At 39.3% G+C, this 22,899-nt stretch overlaps 1 protein-coding gene across 8 annotated transcripts in view; it reads right to left on the bottom strand.

Annotated features, from left to right (window-relative positions):
* USP6NL (USP6 N-terminal like) overlaps positions 1-22,899 on the bottom strand; it is a 138,189-nt gene that overhangs the window by 30,616 nt on the left and 84,674 nt on the right. For all 8 annotated transcript variants that reach the window (XM_051795159.1, XM_051795162.1, XM_051795164.1 and 5 more), the window contains 2 exons: positions 12,269-12,308; positions 7,925-8,005 (listed from right to left, as the gene is read on the bottom strand). In XM_051795159.1, the coding sequence (XP_051651119.1) occupies positions 7,925-8,005; positions 12,269-12,308 (121 nt within the window). The remainder of the gene's footprint in view (positions 1-7,924; positions 8,006-12,268; positions 12,309-22,899) is intronic.

Genomic DNA, 22,899 nt, shown 5'->3' on the forward strand with positions numbered 1-22,899 from the left:
AAAAGAAAAAGAAAATACGAATGCAGCAGAATCTACAATGCTCTGAACAAAAGGAACAGTGAGGTACAACATGCTAAAGAGAAAAATGCAATTACATCAACTGTCCCAGCAAAAGGCTGACCTGCTGGGGGACAGAGTTCAAGTGTCTTTTAGGGACTGAAGGTGTCTGGTCATTCCATCTGGGACCTCCTGACAGAATCCAGAAGCACAGGGACAAAATGGGGACACAGCCAAACCTGTGCAGGGGATGTTTACAAACCTCCTGCATGCAGGAAGGTCTGTCAAAATTGTATCACCTTTGCTGAGCAAATTTTCCGATTTAGACCCAAAAAACACCCAAATTTTTAGCAACACGGTATTTCCAGATAAGCCACAAATAACTCACTATAATTAAAATCTATAAACAGAAATGGTGAAAAGCAAGCAGCAATATCACAGAGCTTTAAAGATTACCAGTAAAAAAACAAAAGCAGAATTGATTTTTGAATGCTTGTAGGACTGCAGCAGTGTGCTGAAATGTATGTATGCAACAAAACCAACTGTGAGATCACAAAAAAACCCAGAATTTGCCAGTTCTAAAGCTAGCAAATCTCAGATGATATTTCTAAACCAATAGTCAGTTTTCTAAATGCACATTAAAGGATTTGCACAAAAACAATATAAAAATCACCAAAAAATGTTATCTTTCTGGAGGTATGTCTAAGAAAAGGAAAATAAAAAAAGAGAACTCTGACAAAGGAAATGAACCTTTCTGAAGTTATGTTTTTATCATCATTGTAATGTTACACAGGGAGACAATTAGATTTAAAAGAGAATAAAACACACAACTGCTCTCCAAAAACTTCATTCTTTGCATTTACCCTACAATGAAAGTTAGACCTTAAAAATTGCAATTGAAAAAGTTATCACTTCCTTCAAACATTTTTATAGAAGTTATGTTTGCAACATAAGAAATATTTTAAAAGAAATGTCCTCCTCAAAGACAGGATCGTTTTTCTTTTCACGTATTTCACATCTCCAGTTTTGGAAAATTAATGAACCCCTCGTTGCAGTAAATTTGCAAACCTCCTGCTGCTTGGGATATATCAGATCTTTAAAGGTGTCTTTAATGCCAGCAAGGATTTGTGCCTGGATTTTAAAATCCAGAAGTCTTGCACAAGTAAGGTCATGACTTTTTTCCCTTGTTCCTTTTCAAATGAAACTTTTAAACTTGTATAAGAGACAACAACAATCCTGGAGGCTGTCCACAAAAAAAAAATGTTGTGCTTTATAAAGAAAACTTTGCTGCTTTAATGCTAAGAATGCTAAAGCAGCAACACTTGTACTGTGAGCACAACTATGTCAGTACAGTTTCTTCTGTAAGGATAAAGAACATACAGAGCTACAAAGCAGCTCCTCTGTAGATGGATATCCAGAGCTCAGGTCACACTGAGAATTCAGTGTGTGTCAGCCCAGACACAGGGGTAACTGCCTGTGGGAGAAAATTCAGTCTTGTGAAAGCCAAACGAGAAAAAAAGCAGTGATCTTGTCCCCAGTGACAGGTGGTTTTATCCCTCAGCCCCATGGTACAGCAACAGAGCACCTTCACAACAAACATTTTTGTCAGTTAACTATAATTTTGTAACTTGTTTTCAAATGTCTTCAAGAACAAAAGTTTATTAATGAAGAAAACTGGTTGAAGAATAAATTCTCAGGATTACTGTTGTTGTAAATTAATGTTTTGGGAGAAGATCAGGTGGATATGAAAGGCCAGAAATAAGCCCTTGTAACAATAGCTTCTTATTCAAATAAGAATCAAAATAATTCAAACCATCCAAGGTGTGGGGTTGTTCCAGGGGTTTTTTGGGGGAGATAAACCTGAAGGAGAAGAACCACCAGTTTCAGAGGTGTCTATGGTATTTACAGTTTTCCCATCTTCTGTGGTGCCTGGATTGAAACAGCCAAACACTACAAGAGCCCTTGCAGCAGTAGGTAAAAACTGACAGAACTGTGGAGGTGCTTTTTACAGAAAAGTTTGAAAAGTGAGTTTGCAAATATAACTTTAAAAAGAGTGGAAAGGACAGAGAGTCCAGCAGCCTACTACAGATATGCCAAAAAAACCCCAGGAGGAAAGCAAACATTTTCAGTAGGTAAATTCTGAATTATTGCACTACCTGACAGAATAAACCCAAATAACAGTCACAGCTTCTTACAAACCATTTTAGATCTGTCTTCAGCTGACTCTGCTATTCCAACTACTCTTTTATTGAGGCAGAGAAAAAGCTCTCAGTCATCCCAAGTCATTACCAGATCCTGCCTAGAGACTCAGAGAACACAAGACCAAAGACTTTCACTGTCTATCTGATATAGGAGAGAGAAAAGTCACTCAAGAACAGAACCTTTCATGGCATAGGTTCCACTGCACAGACAATAACATGGAAACAACTGTGAAACATTTCATATACAACAAAAACCTGAGTGGTTGACACACCAGAGGGTTGTGCTGCCACCCAGAGTGACCTCAGCAAGCTGGAGAAAGGGGTTGACAGGAACCTCTTGGAGTTCAACAAGGAGAGGTGCAAAGTCCTGCACCTGAGAAGGAACAGCCCCAGGCACCAGAACGTGCTGGGGGTCACCCAGCTGGGAAGCAGAAAAGGACCTGTGGGTCTTGGTGGACACCAAGTTGAGCAGGAGCCAGCACAGTGCCCTGGAAGCAAAGATGACTAAGGGTATCCTGGGCAGTGTCAGACAAAAGAATTCCCAGTAGGTCAAGGGAGTTGATCCTTTCCCTCTACTCAGTAACCTGATCTAGTGGAAGGTGTCCCTGTGCATGGCAGAGGAGTTGGAATGGGATGATCTTTAAGGTCCCTTCCCACCCAAACCATTCTGTGATTCTGTGATTGCCAGCAGGTCCCCTCCACTCAGCAGTGGTGAGGCCACACCTGGAGCACTGTGTCCAGTTTGGGGCTCACCAGTACAGGGCAGACATGGACAAATTGCAAAGGGCTACAGAGATGAAGGGACTTGATCAGCTCTGCTGTGAGGAAAGGCTGAGAGAGCTGGGGCTGTTCAGCCTGGAACAGGAGGCTCAGGGGATCCCATCAGTGTGTGTAAATACCTAAGGGAAGGTGCAAAGAGGACAGGACCAGGCTCTGTTCAGGGGTGCCCAGTGACAGGACCAGAGACAATGGGCACAAACAAACACGGGAGATTCCCTCTGAACATCAGCAAACGCTTTTTCACTGTGAGGGTGACCAAGTGCTGGCACAGGTCACCCAGGGAGGTTGTGGAGCCTCCTTCCTTGGAGACACTCAAAAGCCATCAGGACATGGTCCTGGGCAGCTGCTGTGGGGGACCTGCTTGAGCAGGGGGCTGGACCAGGCACCTCCAGAGGTCCCTTCCAGCCTCAGCCTTTCCGTGACCCTTCCTGGTGCTGCAGTTCTGTGCAAATGACACTGCTGTGCTACATCCTGGGGAGTGAGGGGGGGAACCCACACACACTTCACAGCAGAATTCACTTCTTATAACCATTCAGTCACCAAAATATAAATGAGCAAACTGATTATTAGCTAACAATCTCTTTACCATAAGCACCATACTAGTGCCCTCTGCTGGCTTTTACTTCCTTATGTAACACAAGGTTGAAAACTCTGTTGAGAAATACTGATTGGCTCTATATACTTGCAGAACCCTAATCTACTCTTCTGCTCTCTCTGAATTAATAATTAAAATAGAAAGTAGAAAATTCAGAAACTTGTTTCTTTTCTTTTGCTTCTGGGAAGATGAAATAACGAGTCAATCTTCAACAAATTCCTTAAAATTAGGCCTCCTTAAGATAGTAGCTCAAAACAAAACACAAGTATATAAACCTGGAGTTCAGATAAAAATGTACACCTATAAAAGCATTCCAAGAATGGGGATATGGGATCTGGGATGTTTCCATCAGCATAGGGCACAGAAAAAAGAAAGTAATCCTTGATACATGTAACTGTATAAACACAGGATACAAAAAAATACAGGTTCGAGTTCTGTATCACATCTAAGATGATATTCAGCCAAGTACAATTGTCATAAACTCTTGCTATTATTACTAATATTGTTGATCCTGAAGTGGATATGACAAATGGAGACTAGATGAGGTCCTACCATTTGGGAATTCAAAAGGAGCTTCTTCTAATGCAAAAAGAAATCACACTTGTAAACTTACAGAATATACAGAATTAACTAAAATCCTTACAAATCAAAAGGAAATAAACCCTCTCAAATTTTAAATACTCCAAACTAGCTATCATCTCAAATAATGAAGTCCATAACTTCCAACATTCAATGTTGCCTCCATGAAGAAAACCTGGAAAACATAGAACCTCCCCTTCCTTCCCCTGCCCCAATCTCTCCAGCTTATGAACCCAGCAGGCTCCTGGACAAGAAATGAGGCCACTGTCACACAGCATCAGCCTGAAGAGTGGAAGTGTCATCACTGCTCCTGAAAGATGTAAAACTGGTATTCTTAAAAATCAAACTTTCTCAGCTGTGTCAGGAAGAGCTGCACAAGCAGCTCAAAAAGAATCAGTGATGACAAGCATAGGAATTAAAATCTGAAGTCTCACAAGAAAGTATATTTATAATGAAAATATATTTATAAAGCCTGCTGCCTTTAGAGGTTCTTCAACTTCATTGGGTTGCATAAAAGGAAGAAAGACTGCAAATACAACAGTTGCTCCACCTCATTCAAAAATTCCCAGGAATGCGAAGAGGGTTCTTCATTAAGGTTCTGTGTTCAGACTCCAAACGAAGTGGAGACTTGATTATTACACTCTGTGTGAATGCCAGAACAGCTGGAAATGGCAGCTACCCTGATTGTTTCTCTTCTTCCTTTCCCTCTCAATTTAGGCAACTTCAATCACAGACAGATGAAGGTAGACAGGGAAAGACAGGGAAAGACAGAAATACTTTGGTGGAAATACTCAAATGGGAATACAACATATAACAGTTTTATTTAATCTTTCCTGAAAGTTATGATCATACTAAGCCAGGAAGGATTTACTATCTGTGGGTGGTTGATTGTACCCTGGACTACTGAGCAGTAGAATACAAATAGGAAATAAAAGCACAAGCTAGAGAAAACCACACTGAAACACAAACTTTGCTGCTCTGTGACACTTCCTGCATAAGAAGTGACTGATGGGGAGATGAAAGCTTTGTTTTGACAAATATCAATCACACAAAGACACAAGGGCAGTTACACACTTCAGACACTGGTGTCTGTAAGAATCACGATGACTTCACTGAAAAAGATGCCTAAATAATCACACAGGAATCAAGGAGTTTTATACACAAAGAGGAAGTGAGGCAAAAGCACCAGGAGGCCTCTGTGAGTGAATAAGGAGTGCATGGACCACCTCAAACAGAAAAAGGAAACCTGTGGGGTGTGGGGGAAGCAAGGACAGGCAGCCTGGGGAGGAATACAGAGAGACTGGACAAGGACATAAGGTCAGCAAGGCAAGCTCCTATAGGTATGTCCATGATCAAACCATGTGAGGTTCCCAGAGCCCTCATCTCTTTCTTGAGATATTCTTCTTCCAGAAAGGTCAGGGAAAGATGTAAAGAGAACCACCTCACGTGCACACATTAACATGTGTTAATGTTTTCTCATTAATTCTTCTTGTGAAGTTACAGGAGAAAAAAATAAGGCAGCAGCCTATAGGCAGCTCTGCAAGAGTATTAAATGAAAACTATATTTTGCAATTAAGCCTATGACAGTTTGGGATAATGTAACCAAATATATGGGTTCATTTACAGTATGTGTACACTATGAATAGACTCCTCCAAGGCAAAACTCTCTCAGCTGTAAATTATGAAGGTTCATTGCAAACAGGTTGTCTGAAGTAAGTCCTGTATTTTGTACATACCTGCTGTATCCCTGGGACCATCTTTAAGTCTCCCTTGTTCTCTTTTTAAGGTCACAAGCACCTCTCAAATATGCCATTTTCCAAAACCAAGTCATCACTACAATTACATTCTATAATCCTACATTATTACTGTTGTTGCTCCTGCAATGTTCCCTTCAGTGCTATTTCTAAAGAACACTGATTTCAGGAGCAGCTTGACTGCACAGAAACCATGGCAGTGTCAGGTGAAGTGAGTCTAACACACAGGCTGTTCATTTTCTTGAGCAGTTTGTTCCTCTAACATTAACCACTTTATCCAGTCAAGTGAAGACAGAAGAGCCAGGAACTGTTCTTGTGACTGTTGCTTCTGTGCTGCAAGAACGTGAGTGAGGAAAACTGGTGCACTCTTCCAACACACCTCCAGATAAAAACTGTCTTTAATTGTGAGTTTTGGACAACCCTAAGAATGTGGCCAGGTTTTTCATAAAGAGCAGTGACAAATAATGTCTGGCTTTGATTCTTTGTTCTGTATGTTCTGGTTCACTTACCACACGAGATGTGAGAAAGAATAAGGAAAACACCCTTGTTTTTCAAATCTCATGTGCTCCACTAGAGTTCAACAATGAGTGAGAATTTTTCCTAGCCTCAAGCAAAGTTCATCCCTTTATGAACATATTGAATTATTCCTGCCACTATTTATAGTTCAGCCTATAATTTGTTACATGAACTGAAACTCTTTCTGCTCAGCTGGTCTGCTGCACCTTCTGCATGCCTGGTGAGGAGAGGATTATTCACCTAAGTCAGTGTATCATGGACCCACATCACCCATGGCTGAAGAGCACAACCACTGCTGGAGTTGTCACTGTGTTACCTGAAAGGTCATATTTAACATTCTCTTTGCAAACAAAGTAGCTGTTACACAGATTTCATTTTTTTTATCATCCCTTTGGATTTGGATACATATTTGATCTTCAAATCACCTTATTGCCACAGTAAAGAAACAAAGTCACAGGTGTTATGACCTGTAGTTTCTCCTTCCAGAGAAGATGACAGGACAGAAAGCAGGACCGTAAGAAAAACTTCAGCAACAAATAATAATTTTCATGGATTCACGTCACATTTTAATAAAATGGACTTTTAAAATGGCTTCTTGGCTATACCCTGAAAAACATCAACCACTGGCTGTGGTTTTTAACAAAAGCAAAGTGCAAACACAGCTACTGGTATCCAAAACACAGGCAGTGAGCAGACAGGATGAGGGGACATGCCAAGAGAATTTCTCCCTGTGCTTAACTCGTAGTATCTCAGCTCCCTGCCCAGCAGGCTAACAAGGATTCTGGGCTCAATCTCTCCCTTTAAAGCTTTCAACTTTGCACAGATAATTTGCTGAAGGTCAGTAAGGGAGTAAAGCAACACTGCAGGCCAGTCATCTGCAGGAACCTGGGGTGGGTAACTGGTGTCCTCAAGTCCACAGCTGGATCAGCAGCATCAGAATATACACACAGAGTCCCCAGCAGAAAATGCAAATTTTAAGCCCTACTGAGAAGCAGAGGAAATCTGAACTTGGGAACTCCATATTCTGTGCATTAGTCACCAAACAGCCACAAGACCAGCTATGAAAACCTCCCCAGAACACAGTGTTGGGAATGCAGCCTCTCCAGCAAGTTTTTCCCAGCTGAAAATTTTCTGTAATTTTAACATGATCATGACTACAACTGCAGCAAATAAACTATGCACATGAAAGTCCCTGCCCAGCTTTTAAAGCAAGTAAAAGTACTTGGTGTTTAATGGCCCACCTGACACAACCCACTCTCTCCACAGACTGTTTTGCAGACATGAACAAAGGGAACACAATTCCTTGCATTTGACCACCACTTTTGTTGGGTCATTATTATTACCATTGGGCTATTATGTATTTTGCTTTTTGGAAGAATAAAAAGCCTTTTTCTTTCACTGTGGGGTTTGGGTTTTTCAGGTATCAAACACAGGCAATCTAATTTCAGGGTACACAACCATTCAGAAATGACAGCCAGTGACAAAGCCATGCAGAACTTTACCTTTTCACTATTCTTGTATTTTTCCCAGCTTTTCAGCATCTTGAGCCATTTTGTTGTTCTTTCAATTTCAAGGTGCTTTTGCTGAAAAGGAATTAGAAATGTTCAGTATTTTCAAAATGAATACATTTTAAATTATTAATGTTTTTCTAAAAACCTTCAGAAAAAGTTTAACAGAGCATCATCAACTTTTTATCCAGTCATCTAAGAACAGCAAAGAGTAACATCAGTTCACTTAAAACAACCAACTGAAAATAAGCAGAAACCCTTATTTTCAGCACTATGGAAGAACTGTATTTTGTAAGAAGAAGTACAAATTTATAAAGTTTCTTCTCTACACATTTTTGACAGGTAAAAAAGCCTTCCATTTGTTTTTATACTCAGTAGGTTTTCAGGCAAATAATTTCTGCTGAAGCCATTTAAAAATCAGTTGCCTCTGAAATGATCTTCTTTACCCAGACCTGCCCTAAACATAACCAGCTTCTGTTTGCCAGTGACCACACAAACCACCCCTTCTTAAAAAGCACAACTTTAAAAGGGAACAAAATAGAGGAACAAAAACAAATGCACACAAGAGCAACAGTGCAGGAGCAGAAGGGGGAATAAGCTCTAATTCTGGACATTAAGAGTTGCAAAGCCTTGCCATAATTCTCTTCCTTGGTTTGGTACATTTTTACCTAAATTTTCCTGTATTTTAACATCAGGGATTTCTTCTGAAGATCTGTTTGTTTGAATTGTAGTACTGGCAAGAATATTTCAGTTACAGGGTGATAGAACGAGAATTCAAAACAAAGCAAGCCCCATCTTCTCAAAATAAATCATTATATTAAGTAGTATAATGTGTAACAATCATAAATATGTGAATTCCACACTTCAGTTTTATTATATACAGCTTTAAAAGCATGGGACAACCCTACTACCTTAGAGATTGCCACTCTGTCTATGAAAATATTGGTACAGTTGCCATCAACTTCTAGAATTTGGGAACCAAACAAGCCCTTGGAATTAGCTACCTTTGTTCATGGAATTTCAAGGCACTTTGGCTCTACACAGACAAAAATCTGTATTTTGTTGGTTCCAACAATAAGATTTTTAGTATCATTTTTACAGCCCAGTTTTACATTTCACAAGTGTCTCTGATTATGTTACAAAGTTAACTATTAACTATGTGGTTTTACATTTCTTTTAATGACACTATTCCAACTCTTTCATAGTGCTCTGGAGCTGAGGATCCACACTGGAAAAGTTAAAGCAGAAAAATGTCTGTGTGTGGCTATTGCTTTCTCTCCAAAGGTGAATATAAACAAATATTTAGTTTTGTTGTAAAGGGTTTAATAAAGACAGGAAGGATATTCATATGGTTAGTGATTCAATCTGGTAACAATGTAAAAGTTTAATTTTAAAGCTCTGCAGGATATTGAAAATTTATTAATACTTTCATTAAGTATTTATAAAGCCTGAAATCTTGGGAGGATATATAAATTATTACTTACTACCTCAACAGAATACTAATTTTACTACTAGCTTTTATCCATCAGAATTTCTGCATTCTTTCTGGGATATTAATGCAACAAAATGGGCAAAGAACTTCTTTAATTCAGGAGTCCAAAGCCTTGCATGAGCAGGAGTAGCACTTGATGACCATTTAGGTCCATCCCAACCACACTTCAGTCTGGAAATAACTTAAAAACCCAAAACAACTTGTTTTTGTTTGAATTCAACTGATGTAAGCCTGACACAGATATAAGAAAATTGCAGGGAAAAGAATTGTAAAAGCCATTTCTTAAGAGTTAGGTTAGAGGGGAAGGGTAGAACACCCACTGCTTCCCACATGTCAGGAGTTTCACAACACTGTTGCTGATTCTCCTTCAGCTTGTAAGCCCTTTAAGCAATGGGCATTTTTACCATCTCTAAGAGCAGATGTCCTCCAGGCAGAGTTTGGACTGCAGGAATAACAGGAAGTCAGGAAAGGTCTCTGCCCTCAACAGGTTGTTCAGATAATTGGTAAGAAAAAATAAAACCCTATTTGCTCCCACAGTCTTTTTGTTTGTATGTTTGATCTGCTTTCAAGATTTTTGGTCTTTAGAGCCAGGAGCTCACTTCAATTGTATGTTTGTTCAGGCTTTCATGTCTCTGTGTCAATTTATCCCCATTCTCAAGTGATGCTATTGTAGTCAAAATAGCAATTATTTCTGTGTTCAGTTGTTGAAAATTTTTAGCTCTTTCTTTCCCAGTCTGGATTATGTTCCCTTTCATGTCTAACAGGTACAACACTGAAAACATGGACAGATCTGAGGCAGCTCAGTGTTCAGAGCTGCTGCTGCTCTTTCAGGCAAGCTCCATGTAGTTGTCACCAAAAAAGAAGAAAAAAAATTCCATTTATCTGTCTTTTGAGTACATTTTACACTTGGAAGCATTTTTGCTACTGGGAATAACAGAATCCCTAATTGAAGCAGAGAGGGTTTCTTATTTTGATGTCAGTAAATGATGCACCAGTGAAAGCAAAAAAACCATGGAGTTAAGTTGGCAAGCATCCATCTTGTGTGCAGCACTGCACCTGCCTGGAGAGCAGAAGCCTCAGACAACACCAGAACTTGCTGAACTGTTCACCACAGAATTTACAATCAAATAAACAAAAGATAAAGCCTAACAAACTGAAAATTACTTACAAAACATTCATTTTCAAAACACTTCAAACCCAGAGCGAGACACAGACTCCAGATTTCCTGAGGTCAGTTCTCTCCCCTTTCCTTCTCCAGAAAATCTTTCCTCCCCTGGTTTTATCTCAGATGTGCTGGATGAGTCATCTCAAGGTTAAGTAGTTCATAATGTAGGACAATGATTTGATGCATTGAAGTCACCAAATGTGCAGCAAGGTAATGAAGCATCAAAACTACTCTACACTCACAGTAATAATTACTAAAGGTATTATGACCAAAAATTAACAAATATACACACAGAAAACCCAGCTTAAGCTTTTTTTTGTGTGTGTGTGTGTGTGTGTGAACAAAGATTCAAAATTCACCAGGATATCAACCCTTTACCTAAGTTGCAAATGAAATGAAAACATGGCTTAGGAATATTTTTTAAAATTCACAAGCAAGGCAAAAAGAAAGCATAAATAGTTCTGCCAAGTGACTTCAAAAGGCATTGTACAGTAAGCTTTTAGTCTTAGCCTGCATTAACATGACACATTAATTATCCCATGAATGGTATCCTGAAAATCCTGCTGACAGGAGGCAGATAAACCTCAGACCAGCAGAGGTCAGGATACCATCAGGAGTGTAACCAGGAGTTTAACACAGAAGCATCACCGGATGGTTATAAAAAGACTCCAGATTTGCAATTTAACAGCAGCTCAATAAATACAGTTTCTGTGCTGACACATTGTCTGAGCCGGCACAGACACAATATGGGACAGAGACCCAGGACTAATTTTCCCTCAATAATTTAAGGCTAACTACAAAGCCACAGTGAATCAGAGCTTCAAAACACACCCACCACAGCAACTGCAAGCTGCCTAATATTTATGCTCAGAGACTCAGCCCCCTGCTGTGCCCTTCTGATGGAAATGAAATTATACATCCCCTCACCGTGTTATTAAATGTAATGAAACATGGCAGGAAAACACAACTATTCCAGGCTGTGTATGCAGGGACACACAGGAACCAACACAAAACAAAAGGGACTCACAAGTTCCACTCTCCTACAGAGAGAATCTCTTCCTAGTTTCAGGACATAATTGAAGCTTACAATAATTAATTTATTTTGCTGCTCTTAATACTCAAGGAGCTGAGCTGCCTTGGAACAAGTCATCCCATCCCTTTTCCATGTACTCCACTGATTTGTGCAGCCAAGAGGGGTAACTTAAAAATACAGCTTTAAATAGTTTATCTTGAGTTTTCTGATTATACAGATTATTAATACAGACCAACAAGAAGGACCTTGGAGGTAACACCAGGCCTGACTGACCAAGGGGGAATACCAACAGTAGCCAGGCCCAGACAAGCAGCAATTCAGTTCCCCATTATTTTTACTGCTTTCCACGTTCCCAACCCATCAGTTGTCAAACTGCTCTTGCAGAATCCTGCAGCAGCAGGAGGAATTTTGGACTCCCACCTGCACCAGTTGTAAATGTAACAATGAGGGGGCCCCAAGGGATCTGTGGGCAAATTAATGTGGCCTCAAGGACGACAGTTCTTACAGCACTTGGAACGTGCTGCCTTGGGAATGCAAATCAATAAAAGGCTTCATCAACTCGTTTCTCCAAGATTTATATTTTAAAAAGCTGTAAAATCTGTAAACTTTTATTTCCTGGTAAAAAAACCTGGAAGGCAGTGGACTTACCTTTTCTATCACTGCATCGTGGACAGGAAGCTCCTCTGGACTGAAAACAAAGACAAAGTTCATGTTAGTCTTGGTTAATGCTTGGCACAAAATCATTTCTGTGTAAGTTCTTACAAGTCATCATTTACAGCAGCAATTTATAGTAACTAGCAAACAAGAATTCTGAACTATAAAGAACTAAGATTCACACAGAAATCCTCGGAATTTATTTTTCAAACAAAGTCAAACTCATAATATTTTAAGTACAGAACTAGGATTCTAAATCAAAATAGTTGCATAGCTTAAGAAAAACATTGCATAGCTTAATAAGAGTCAAGGACTCATTTTTTCTTCTGTAAAAGCACCCTGTGCTGTACTGAACTGAAACTTAAGTGATTTTTACTCTGTTTATTTGACCATACCATTATTAGGAGAATGACCAATAAAAATAAAGGTTTTCCTCCTTTACTACTGTGCTCTAGGAAAGGTGCTGAGACTTTGCTTGACTTAGGAGAGTTAACTTCCATTTTCTCAAAACTCTACAAAACTCACTCTCAGTAACAAGTAGGAAGAAGAAAAAAAAACAGATTTGTTACTACGTATCCAATTAGTACTAAAACTTAAACTCTTTTCCTTAAACACTTCTTAGCCTAAGTATAAAAAGGCAGTTTAGGAATGGAAAGCTTAAAAAGAAACCTTGGAACAGATACATGTTCAGGCTTTTTAATCAGACTTTCTATTAACTCCAGTTTCATTCTGAGGGCTCCAACTTCTGTTTTTCTCAAAGAGATTTGTGTTTTTCATATCAAAAGTAACTGGACCACTTTGATGCCAAATGAGCCTTCCTTTAAAGCTTCTGAAAACACAGCAGCTCATCTGCAAGCAGCAAAACCACCCTTCTTCTGCTCCAGAGGTCAGATAAATAGCACACCCATCAAAACTGTGTTTTAAAAGGACTAACAAGCAGGAACCATGTGAAACACTCTAAAAAAATTCCTACTGAGCCTTGATATTATGGAAAAAACCTCCTACCCACACCATTACAGCCTTCCACAGCAAGGCCATTAAACCACAGTATTTTAGACCTGGATCAAATCTGTGCAGGATGGAACAGTGGGGAAGGCCACAGATGTTAATGCAAGCACAGTCTGATGCAAAAGGCTGGAATTATATTCAATCTCATTTATCTCATTTAAAAGGTGTCATTTCAGATTCAGAAGTTATATTTAAATAAAGAAACCCATTTGAATTACTTCATCCAGTGCAAAAGCTTGCTCCAATCAACACCTTTTCAGAGACCACACACACAAGTCAAAGTTTCCAGTACACAGCCCAGGACTAATTTTAAAACCAAAACACTGTTCCTTTTGAGTAGCACTGCAAAAAGCACAGTCCATGCATTTAGAAGCACTTTCCAGGTATCTAAAAGTTTTCTTGGCAAGCAACATCAAAATCAAAAAACCTCTTGATTACCATCTAACACACCAGAAACAGCCTATATTCAGCACTACCTGAGGTTGGAATGTTACAAATTATTGTCCACATTCTCATATAACTAAACCAAACAACTGAAAGCAGGTCCTTTGTATGCCAAATATGACCTAAAAATCCAGCTTATTTGAAGGGCAGGTGGAGAAACAAAGGGGAAGTAAAAATTCAACTTAATACAATCTGCTTGGGGTCGTTGCTGTTTGGTTTGATGAACAAAGATTTCTAAGCCTTTCCAGGTCATTTAAAATTTCCAGTTGTTCAGTGACAGTTGCAGGCCCTGCCCACCCCCCACCAGCCTCAGTCTTTGAGATCCCCCCAGCTGTGCACACAAATAACTCCTTTCCCTGCAGTGCTGCCAGCAGTGTATAGGACAAGGATGGGACAGCTCCACATCCCTGGGGACTCACTGGACACAGCAGCTCCTCTGCTTAACTGGTACCACTTGACAGGCTATCTTATCCTTGGCAGATCCAGCATGGAAGCTGATCACATGAAAGATTAATCAAATCTTATTTTTCACAATATTTTGCAATGATTTACCAGCTAATTTTTCAAGTTACCATCAATATGCAGAGCAAAGGCATGGTTGAACCTCCTGGCAGGCCCTGGGAAGCAGACACTGCACTCCCTCACGAAATCCATCCAGCAGCAAAGTTATGCTCACATTCCTCGCTATTTCTTGAGCTGCACAGCTGTGCCCTAATTCCATGTACCTCCACTGGAATTCCACAGGAGCACTTGAAGCCAGCCCCATGTTTTTATTCCCCTTGATGCTGCAGGAGCAGCAGCTGAGGGAATCGCCCCGGGCTGCTCAGTAACTCACAGGACTGGAATGCACCGAGTTCCTGGAGCTCTTCCTCTCAATTAAGGAGATGGCACCAACTACACCCATGTGCTCACCCAGCTAAATATTCAAATCTATCCTGCAAGGACTGAGGAAAGGCACAGTGGGCACACAAACTCTCTCAAGCCCCTAAAGGTATTTTAAATAAATACATTTCCCCTTAGCATATGTGTTTTCTGTGTAGAAGAACCTTACAGATTTTTTTTTTACATGATTAGGTGGGATCAGACACAAAATCAATTAATGCCTATTAATCAATGTTATTTTATTGCACCTTCTATTTTTTCTTTATAATGACAAGTCTTCCCCTTCCTTCCCCAGCCTAACCAATGGAACATTGTTATACCTTCATTATTTCTTTTAACGTTGAATCTTCTCCCATCATCCCCAGTCTATTTAAACTTGCATTTTTCCAGATTTTCATCTGCACACTTCACCAAATAATAATGTGAAGTAGTAAACAATATTAACATAATATAGCAATATCCTGCCCCTAAGATGACTGTTTTCCTTTAATAGCTCAAGTAATATTCATTTAGGGGATACAGAGAGAACAGACCTGATTAACGTAATTAGCTTGGAACCACACAGTCCTTGGTTATCCAAAAGAGGAGTCACAGGGATGCTTTTAACTGAACTCATGGAAATAAGGTTTCAATAACCAGAAACGAAATCTTAACACTCTACTGTCCACACTAACGAAAAACCCAAACTAGGCAAAGTCACCTGTTGCATCAGCCAGGGATCAAGAATCACTCCCCTGGTCGGTGCCTTTGGCAGGAAGGCAGGAGCCTCCAGCTCCAGGCTGGGCAGCCCACACTGCATCCCAACAGCAGCTCAGGGCTCTGCCACTGCCAAGCAGCTCTGGAGTTACAGCACTGAGAGAAAGGGGTGAAGATCCTGTCACAAGGTTTGGGAGCTGCAAAACACTGCAAGTCCAAATGCCAGTTCCAATCAGGTGAACGCTGGGAATTGTAGCAAGAGAATTCAAAGCCATCTCACTGGAATCTCAGGCTTACTTCCTTCCAAGGTCTGACTGAACTCAGGACCTCTACCCATGGTCCTCACTGGTGCTGATCTGCAACACCAGCCCAAAGTTGTCTTCCCATCTTTCCATCTGGACTATTCCCACTGTCTGGTGAGAATGGTTGTGAGATCAAAGAAACAAGATTTCATTTTGAAAAACAAGGTCTTGATAGAAAATGAAATTCTTTAAGTTGCATTTTAAGGGATGAATGGATTTTACATCTTTAAATCCCCCACGATGGCTAACACAGGGTTTCATGAATGTTTCAAGATAACTTAAAATAATGATCTTAAATGCATAAATACCTGTCCCTTCAGAACATTAAATATGCAGATCTATGGTTTTGACCATTAAGCTGTGTTGTAATTAGCTTCCTCGAGTAACAGTGGTAGCTTAAATGAATTGAAAAGCCTAAGACTTAACAAGCTTACAGTCACCTACCCACTGCTGCTGTTTAAATCTTTAAACATCACTTTGATGTATTTGTTCAATACAATCACGAGGAAAGACATTCTTATATTAGCCACTCATCAGATTTACTCTTTTCTTATACGTGTATTTAAATCCCAAGTATGTTCCCTGCTGGCTCAAATCACAGCACTTTCCTGCTTCTAGTTTGGCTTAAATTTAAGAAATCTAAAGCCTCCTCTATCCTCTGCACCCTCAGTTGAGGATGGAAGATGTTTAGTGCAATGATCAGCAGCCCTGATACACCAGCACCCCAGAACTCTAAATTCCAGAGGATCAATTCAATTCTTCACAGTTACAAATTGGATAAAGCCTGGCAATCAATTTTTCATTGGGGAAAAAAAGAAAAAAAACAAGTGGCAAAAATTGACCATAATAAGACTAAAAATCTTTCCTACAAAGCTGAACTGCCCAAAGAATTGTTATGTTCAAAATTTCTTGGTATGCTCTATTGTCATTTCTCATAAATTCTATTTCAAAACACAGCACTTGCTTAAAAACCCTCCCTACTTGCTGTATTCTTGCCCCAGGGAGAATTAGCCAGTGCACTGTGAAGAATTTGAGGCTCTTTATCCTGAAACATTTGCAGGAATAACTGTAATACACGCAAATCACTATTTAATTAAAAAGTCAACTAAATTCAAGATTCCTACATCATTGAGCTCAGTATAACATGACTATTAAAAGAACTTGGATCCTCATAAAGGCTGTGGTGCAGTGCCTATGCAAAATTGTTTCACACAGTAAATATAATATGGGAAAAGTTTCTTGCAGGACACTCATCTTCACGGTCTCATTGAGTTAATCATGAAGAAAGAGATGCTGGGCATTCAGTTTGTCATTTGTGATGCACTATGAAGTGTTTAAATCCATGAAGAAAACGTACCTGCTACTAATCAGGAGACTTATTCTGAAGGAATTCTTTAAAAAAAAAAAATTAAAAACAGTCATTTGTATAATTTTGAAACTTTCATGACTAAGAAATTTGTGAGTGAAACATCCACAAAACCATTAGTGAGGCACAAAACTCAAAAATGACATGAAATAAATTCATGCACAGGTAAGGTATGAGAAGGGAAGAATTCACTTGACAAATATGTGGACACAAAAAGCTTTAGTAAAAATGGAGTTGTTTTGCTGTACAATATCAAACTCAGATTGCTGAGTAATAAACTGCAACCTTACAGTCTCCAGGTATATTGGGAAGGAGTAAATCTTCCCAAGTAAGACCAGTTTTTAGGCTGTGTAATTTGTCAGAAGTGAGTCGTAGGAGTCTATAGCTTTACTAGACAAAAAAAAAAGAGTATATTCACACTGGGAAACCAATTCTACAGCAATAAACACACTAAGTAGGTGTTCTATTAGGTCTGCCTCCCCCTCAGGGTCTGATCCACGGCACATAAAGCTGTCAGGGCAATACACAGTATTATGGATACTTACAGCAGTGCTTTGCAACACAATCACATCTTATTTTTATATATATATAAATAAATATATAGAGATATATACATACAGCCTGTTCTAAGTATATGCACACTGATCTTTGTTCTAAAATTAGCTGAAAAATGCTTGGCAATCACCTGATAGAAGGGAACATAAATAAGACAATTGTGAGATCACAGGAACCAGCATCATTCCCTGTAAGGACTGGGTTTATGTCTGCAGTATGGCACAAGGTGGGCTCACAGCAAACTCTTTTCTAAAGCCAACTAAAAAAACCTCATTAACCATTCTAAGTAGAAATAAAACATTATTTCAATGTCTTGTCCTTCTTTAGGCCTATGATTAAGTTATTCTACTCCTTATAGCACAAATCTAAAGCACAACTTGGTCTTAATTGAGACCCTTTAGTCCAAAAAGGTAATTTTCAGAGGAATCCTGATTATGAATGATTGCTTTAATCTTCCAACTTCTCAAAGGAAATTAAAGGCAAGAGTGTCATTTTCAAAACCAACAGTACATGGAAAAGGTTTCTGAAAATATTAAGGAGAAAATAAGAAAATTGGGTTTTTTCTACAGCTAAAATTCTACGGCTCACTCACTTCTTCCCATTTCACAATTTACTTACATAACTCACAATTCTGATTGTGTCTGTCTCTCAAAATAATTGGAGCTCTGCTACTATAATCATCCACTTTGAATTTTCACTGAACAACCTCTGCACAGTATGGGGGTGGTGACTACAGCAAATTAAAAAACAGCTTTCAGAAGTTTTGTTAAAATTCATAAGCAAGCCAAAGCAATTAATTAACATATGGGATCAGCCAATGTGATATTCCACAATATAATTACCAGGAAATATGCTGCAAAAAGAATTTAATGCTGGCAAAAAAAATGGACCACATGTGATTTTGTGACTAGGTTTTAGTTGCAATTATTATTTGTGGATTCTGTGGCTGTAGCTGCCAATATGCAGAGCACAGTGCCATGAACATGTAGCTCCTGTCCAGAAAGTCTCAAGTAGTACAGAAAAATAAGATAAAATCAAAAGTTTTATCAAATTCAATTAAATCTCAAAATGGTGACTTTTTAGTGAAGTACTTTGCTGCTTGGAAGAAGATGATTTCACTGTAAAGTTTTTATTGCCAATATGAAAAATGTTCAGGAAATTCATAGCAAAAAAAAGATATCTGTGATTTCACAGCCAAATGCTAAAATATGTGCTTTCCTGAGTCTTTAGTAGAAGAGATTTGTTCTGTATGCAAACTCTAAAGTCTTCCCAGCTTGGAATCACAAAACCTTTGAGAAAAATCTATAATCCACTTAATTGGGCACGTCAGCATTTCTTGTGATTTTTGACGCCACTTTAATGGTGCATAAATGACCGCTGGGGTTAAGAGTGTCCTCCCAGAATCAAGGCCAAGTGTTTTTAAAAAAAGATAAAAATTAATCTAAGCTACCTCAAAACTCTCAAGAGTCTGAAAGACAAACGAAAAAGAACAAGCCTCTTTGCCTTGCCTCTAATTTACAGGTGATAATGTCTAAAACACCTCTTAAACACACATCTGCTGCTTTCCAGTGGTGCTGGGAGGGGAGTTCCCGTGCAGGTCCCTCCCAGCACGGATCCAGGGAGAGCCAGGGTTTGCAGGCTGGCAGCTCCATCTCTATTCAAATTCATGTGCTGTGCAGAGTGTGTTTAACCCCAGCTAACTAAGATGGGAGGTCCCAGCAATATGGATTTGCTCACTGCTGAAGCTCCAAGCTTTGGGAACCTGCACCTGGTTCTTTTAGGAAATAACCTTGGGTGGTGTCAAACCCCATTTTGGTGGGTCCTTCATCAGGTCAAGAGTAGAAGCATTTTTGCACTTCTAAAAACTGCTGTCCCTGACATCTTACAGCATCCTCAATCTGTGCCAATGAAACACACTTTGGCCATTCCCTACATTCAGTTACTTCAATCTGCTATAAATGCTAAATTTGGTAGGAAATATATGTGGTAACAATGATTATGCTGAATACTCACATTTTAGAGCTTAAGCAGTAACTCAAAGCCATCGTGTATTGCTTTATGAATGTATAAATTAAACCATATTAACATATTCAATCTTTTTTTGCTGCCTAATAGCTCTTTCCATACAAGGAAGTACTTTATGAATTCCTTGTACACAGTGGGTGATCTTTTACTCAAATCAAGTAGCAGCAGCTGTTAACAAAAACACATTATTTGTCCTTAGTTGGCAGAATTTTCCTGCAGCTTATTTTTGTGTTTGCCATCAAATCTGCAGGGTTGTATTCACCTTGTTACCTTCTGTATCTGCAGAGGATTGTTGAAGTGACAGCCTGGACTAACTCAGCTAAAAGAACGGATTTAAAATTCAAATTTCAATTCTAGTCCTAAGAATAAGCTAAAGAAATGGGTACCCTTGTGACACCGTTTGAGGGGAAAAAAGGTCCACACCATTCTGAATTATAACAAATAACAACAGAATATTTCTTCCTTCCACAGGAAGAAGCTGCCTGAAAGGAGAGTAGTAGAAAAGCCATGATCACTGTGATAACACAAGGGAAAAATAAAATTTGAAAGGAAAAAAAAAACCAAAACCCCTTTCAAGTTATTCTTTAACAATCTAATTTAGACTAAGATGCACAAAACTGAATTAAAGAGAAGAACATCTTAAACATTTTTGTACATGAACTGACACTTGCAGTCCAAATCACTGAAAAATTCATTGGTAACTTGTAGAGACGTAGATGTTAAAAAATTATTGCAACCATGAGAGCACAGCAGGTGGGCAAAGCTGCTTATTCCCCAATGGAATCCAAAATTAACTCAACAAAAACTGGCAGAGCAAAGTACACCTGAAGTCCTCCTACTTCCCTCTTGTGGCTGTAAATACCAGCCCAGGAGGGGGTTTCTCAGCTCCTGTTTGAATTGCAGGCGTTGGCTTCTCTTCAAATGGTCCAAGATGACCTCGAGTCTCACACAAAATGAGGTGATTCTGGGTTCAAACAGCCTCCCTGGCTTTAGGAGGTTCTAAAGCAAGTCTGGCTTGGACAGTGACCAGGCCAAAACCAGGAGTGAGGCACTTCCACCTTCTCCTGGTAAAATCCTACCACCAGGAACACAACTGATGTGCAAATACTGTAAGACCCTGGAAGACTGTGAAGCTCCCAGTGACCACCCAAGAGAGAAGGTCCCTTTGCTGGGTCTGGTTTAGACACTTACCATGAAACAGCTTTGAATAAACAACCACTTTCACCATCAGGCTGGCAAAAATACTTCTTAGAGCAGCAAGTGTGAGAAAAAGTGAACAACAAAAGCACTGAAGAGTTCCTTGTAGCAACCAAAACACCTTTTAAAGCATCGTGTCTGACCACATCTGCTGTTGCAAAATAAGACATCGTTTTAAGGAAGCAAATTGCCACACACATCTCATGCTTTTGGACATGAGTTCAAATGCATGAACACAGAGAGAAGGATCACAACAAAACCACCACCATAACTGGAGACAAATTCAGAGGCCAAAGGTCATTGTCCATCACAGAAGCAGAGCTGTAATCCCAGCCAGAATGGACAGGACTAAGTGAATTTTACAGCAGGTCCAATGTGCTCTTCCACTGACAGTGATGTTCAAATAAAACTGTGTGTTGACCTTGGTCTCGAGCTCAGCCCCATCACTTCACAATTGCATGGTAAGCAGGGATTCATTTCAGCTTATCAGGAATTCCATAATAATAGTGGTCTTGCAATAAATAGTGGTCTTGCTGTGTTTTCAAAAAACAGGCTTTGTCATACAGAAATGCAATTAAAATATTCTTTTAAAACTAGTTCCTTGTGGAAGCAGGCAAAAAAAAAAAAGAAAAAAAAAAGTATTTGTCTAATGCCAGGAAGATGGAACTAAAACAAGCAATTTGAATCTCAATTACTAACCCAGGAAAACTTCCACTTCTCTCCTTAAATAAAGATAACATCCTCAGTGTACATTAGGGCAAAAGGAAAGAATGTTAAACAGAGCTGAGTTTGTGGTTGTTTTTTTTTTTTTACAGCAGTTCCTTAATACAATGATTAGCAATGAATATTTCAGAGCACAATCAGTCCAGACCAATGTATCACATATTAGAGGGTAAAATCCACGGCACATAATATAACACTCCAGTGGAGTTCTCATGCTAAATCTTTATAATGCCACATGAAAAACTCTACGTGGTCAAAATGAGGCATATTTCTATATTTGGGAGAAAGAGAATGAAGAAAAACACGACTTTTCTGTAATATCTGAGATCTGAACTTTTTTTTAAATAAAGTTTTGTCCTTGACAGCTGAAAGAGGCTGAACTGGGCACACTTCTTCCCAAGGGAGGGAAGAGTTAGGTTAAGCCACTCTCCTGACAAGCAGTTCTGACCCTGTCTCACAAAGCTGAGAAGAAAAGAGGAGAGGGAAATGACAGCAACTCCCTCCTGAATTACCATGACAAATAAAATGCGGTAAAATTTACATTTATAATTGAACTGTTAAGAATAAACATTTCATTGCACTTTTAGAACATCATGTAATGGGTTGGGCAATATTTTACTGCACCAAGAAAATTAAGGATGGTGGCTGCATGTCACTGTGAACAACAAGTGTGGAACTCTCCCAGTACCCTTGGAGCTCTTTCCTTAAGTTCTGAGGTGCAGATTTAATGGCCTTAAACAGAAATGGCCCTAAGATGAGACAGGGGAGATTCAAATTAGATATTAGAGTGGTCAGGCACTGGAACAGGTTGTCCAGGGAGGTGGTGGAGTCAGGTGTTTAAGAGGCATCTGGATCTGACACTGGGTGATGTGGTTTAGGGATTACAGTGGTGGTGATGGGTTGGGCTGGATGATCTTCAGGGTCCCTTCCAATCTTGATGATTCTATGATTCTATGACTTTTCTACTAAAAATTTGAAATTAAAATAATATAAAATCTCAATTTGTTTAATGCTACTTTGATTATTATCAAATTACAGTTAACAGGCTTCTTTCTTTAATTTCTATTACCCAAAATCTCAGCATAACTTCTTTTGCTGCCAAAAGCCCTCAGAGCCCAGTCCTTACACCTCTTATCTGGAGAGAACTCACTTGTGGACCCACCCAAATCAGCAGGTGAGCTGTGCAAGAGTTACTGCTCTGAGACATGTGGTGCAACAGGCACATTGGAGAAAATATTAAAGAATGCACAAAGAATACTTCAGAGACAAGGACTGTTTTCCAGCAAGGCTACATATAAACTACCAAGAAACAGAATGAGAGAGAGAAGGTAACTGGATGTTCATCATATTGCTCCCTATTAAAAAGTTCAGGGTTAATGAAAAAAAAAGAAAAAAAAAAAAGAATCAATACTTCATTTAATAGAGTA

Source organism: Manacus candei, unplaced genomic scaffold, assembly GCF_025592945.1.
Source record: "Manacus candei isolate 608988 ecotype Guabito, Panama unplaced genomic scaffold, ASM2559294v1 h1tg000042l, whole genome shotgun sequence".
Lineage (NCBI taxonomy): Eukaryota > Metazoa > Chordata > Aves > Passeriformes > Pipridae > Manacus > Manacus candei.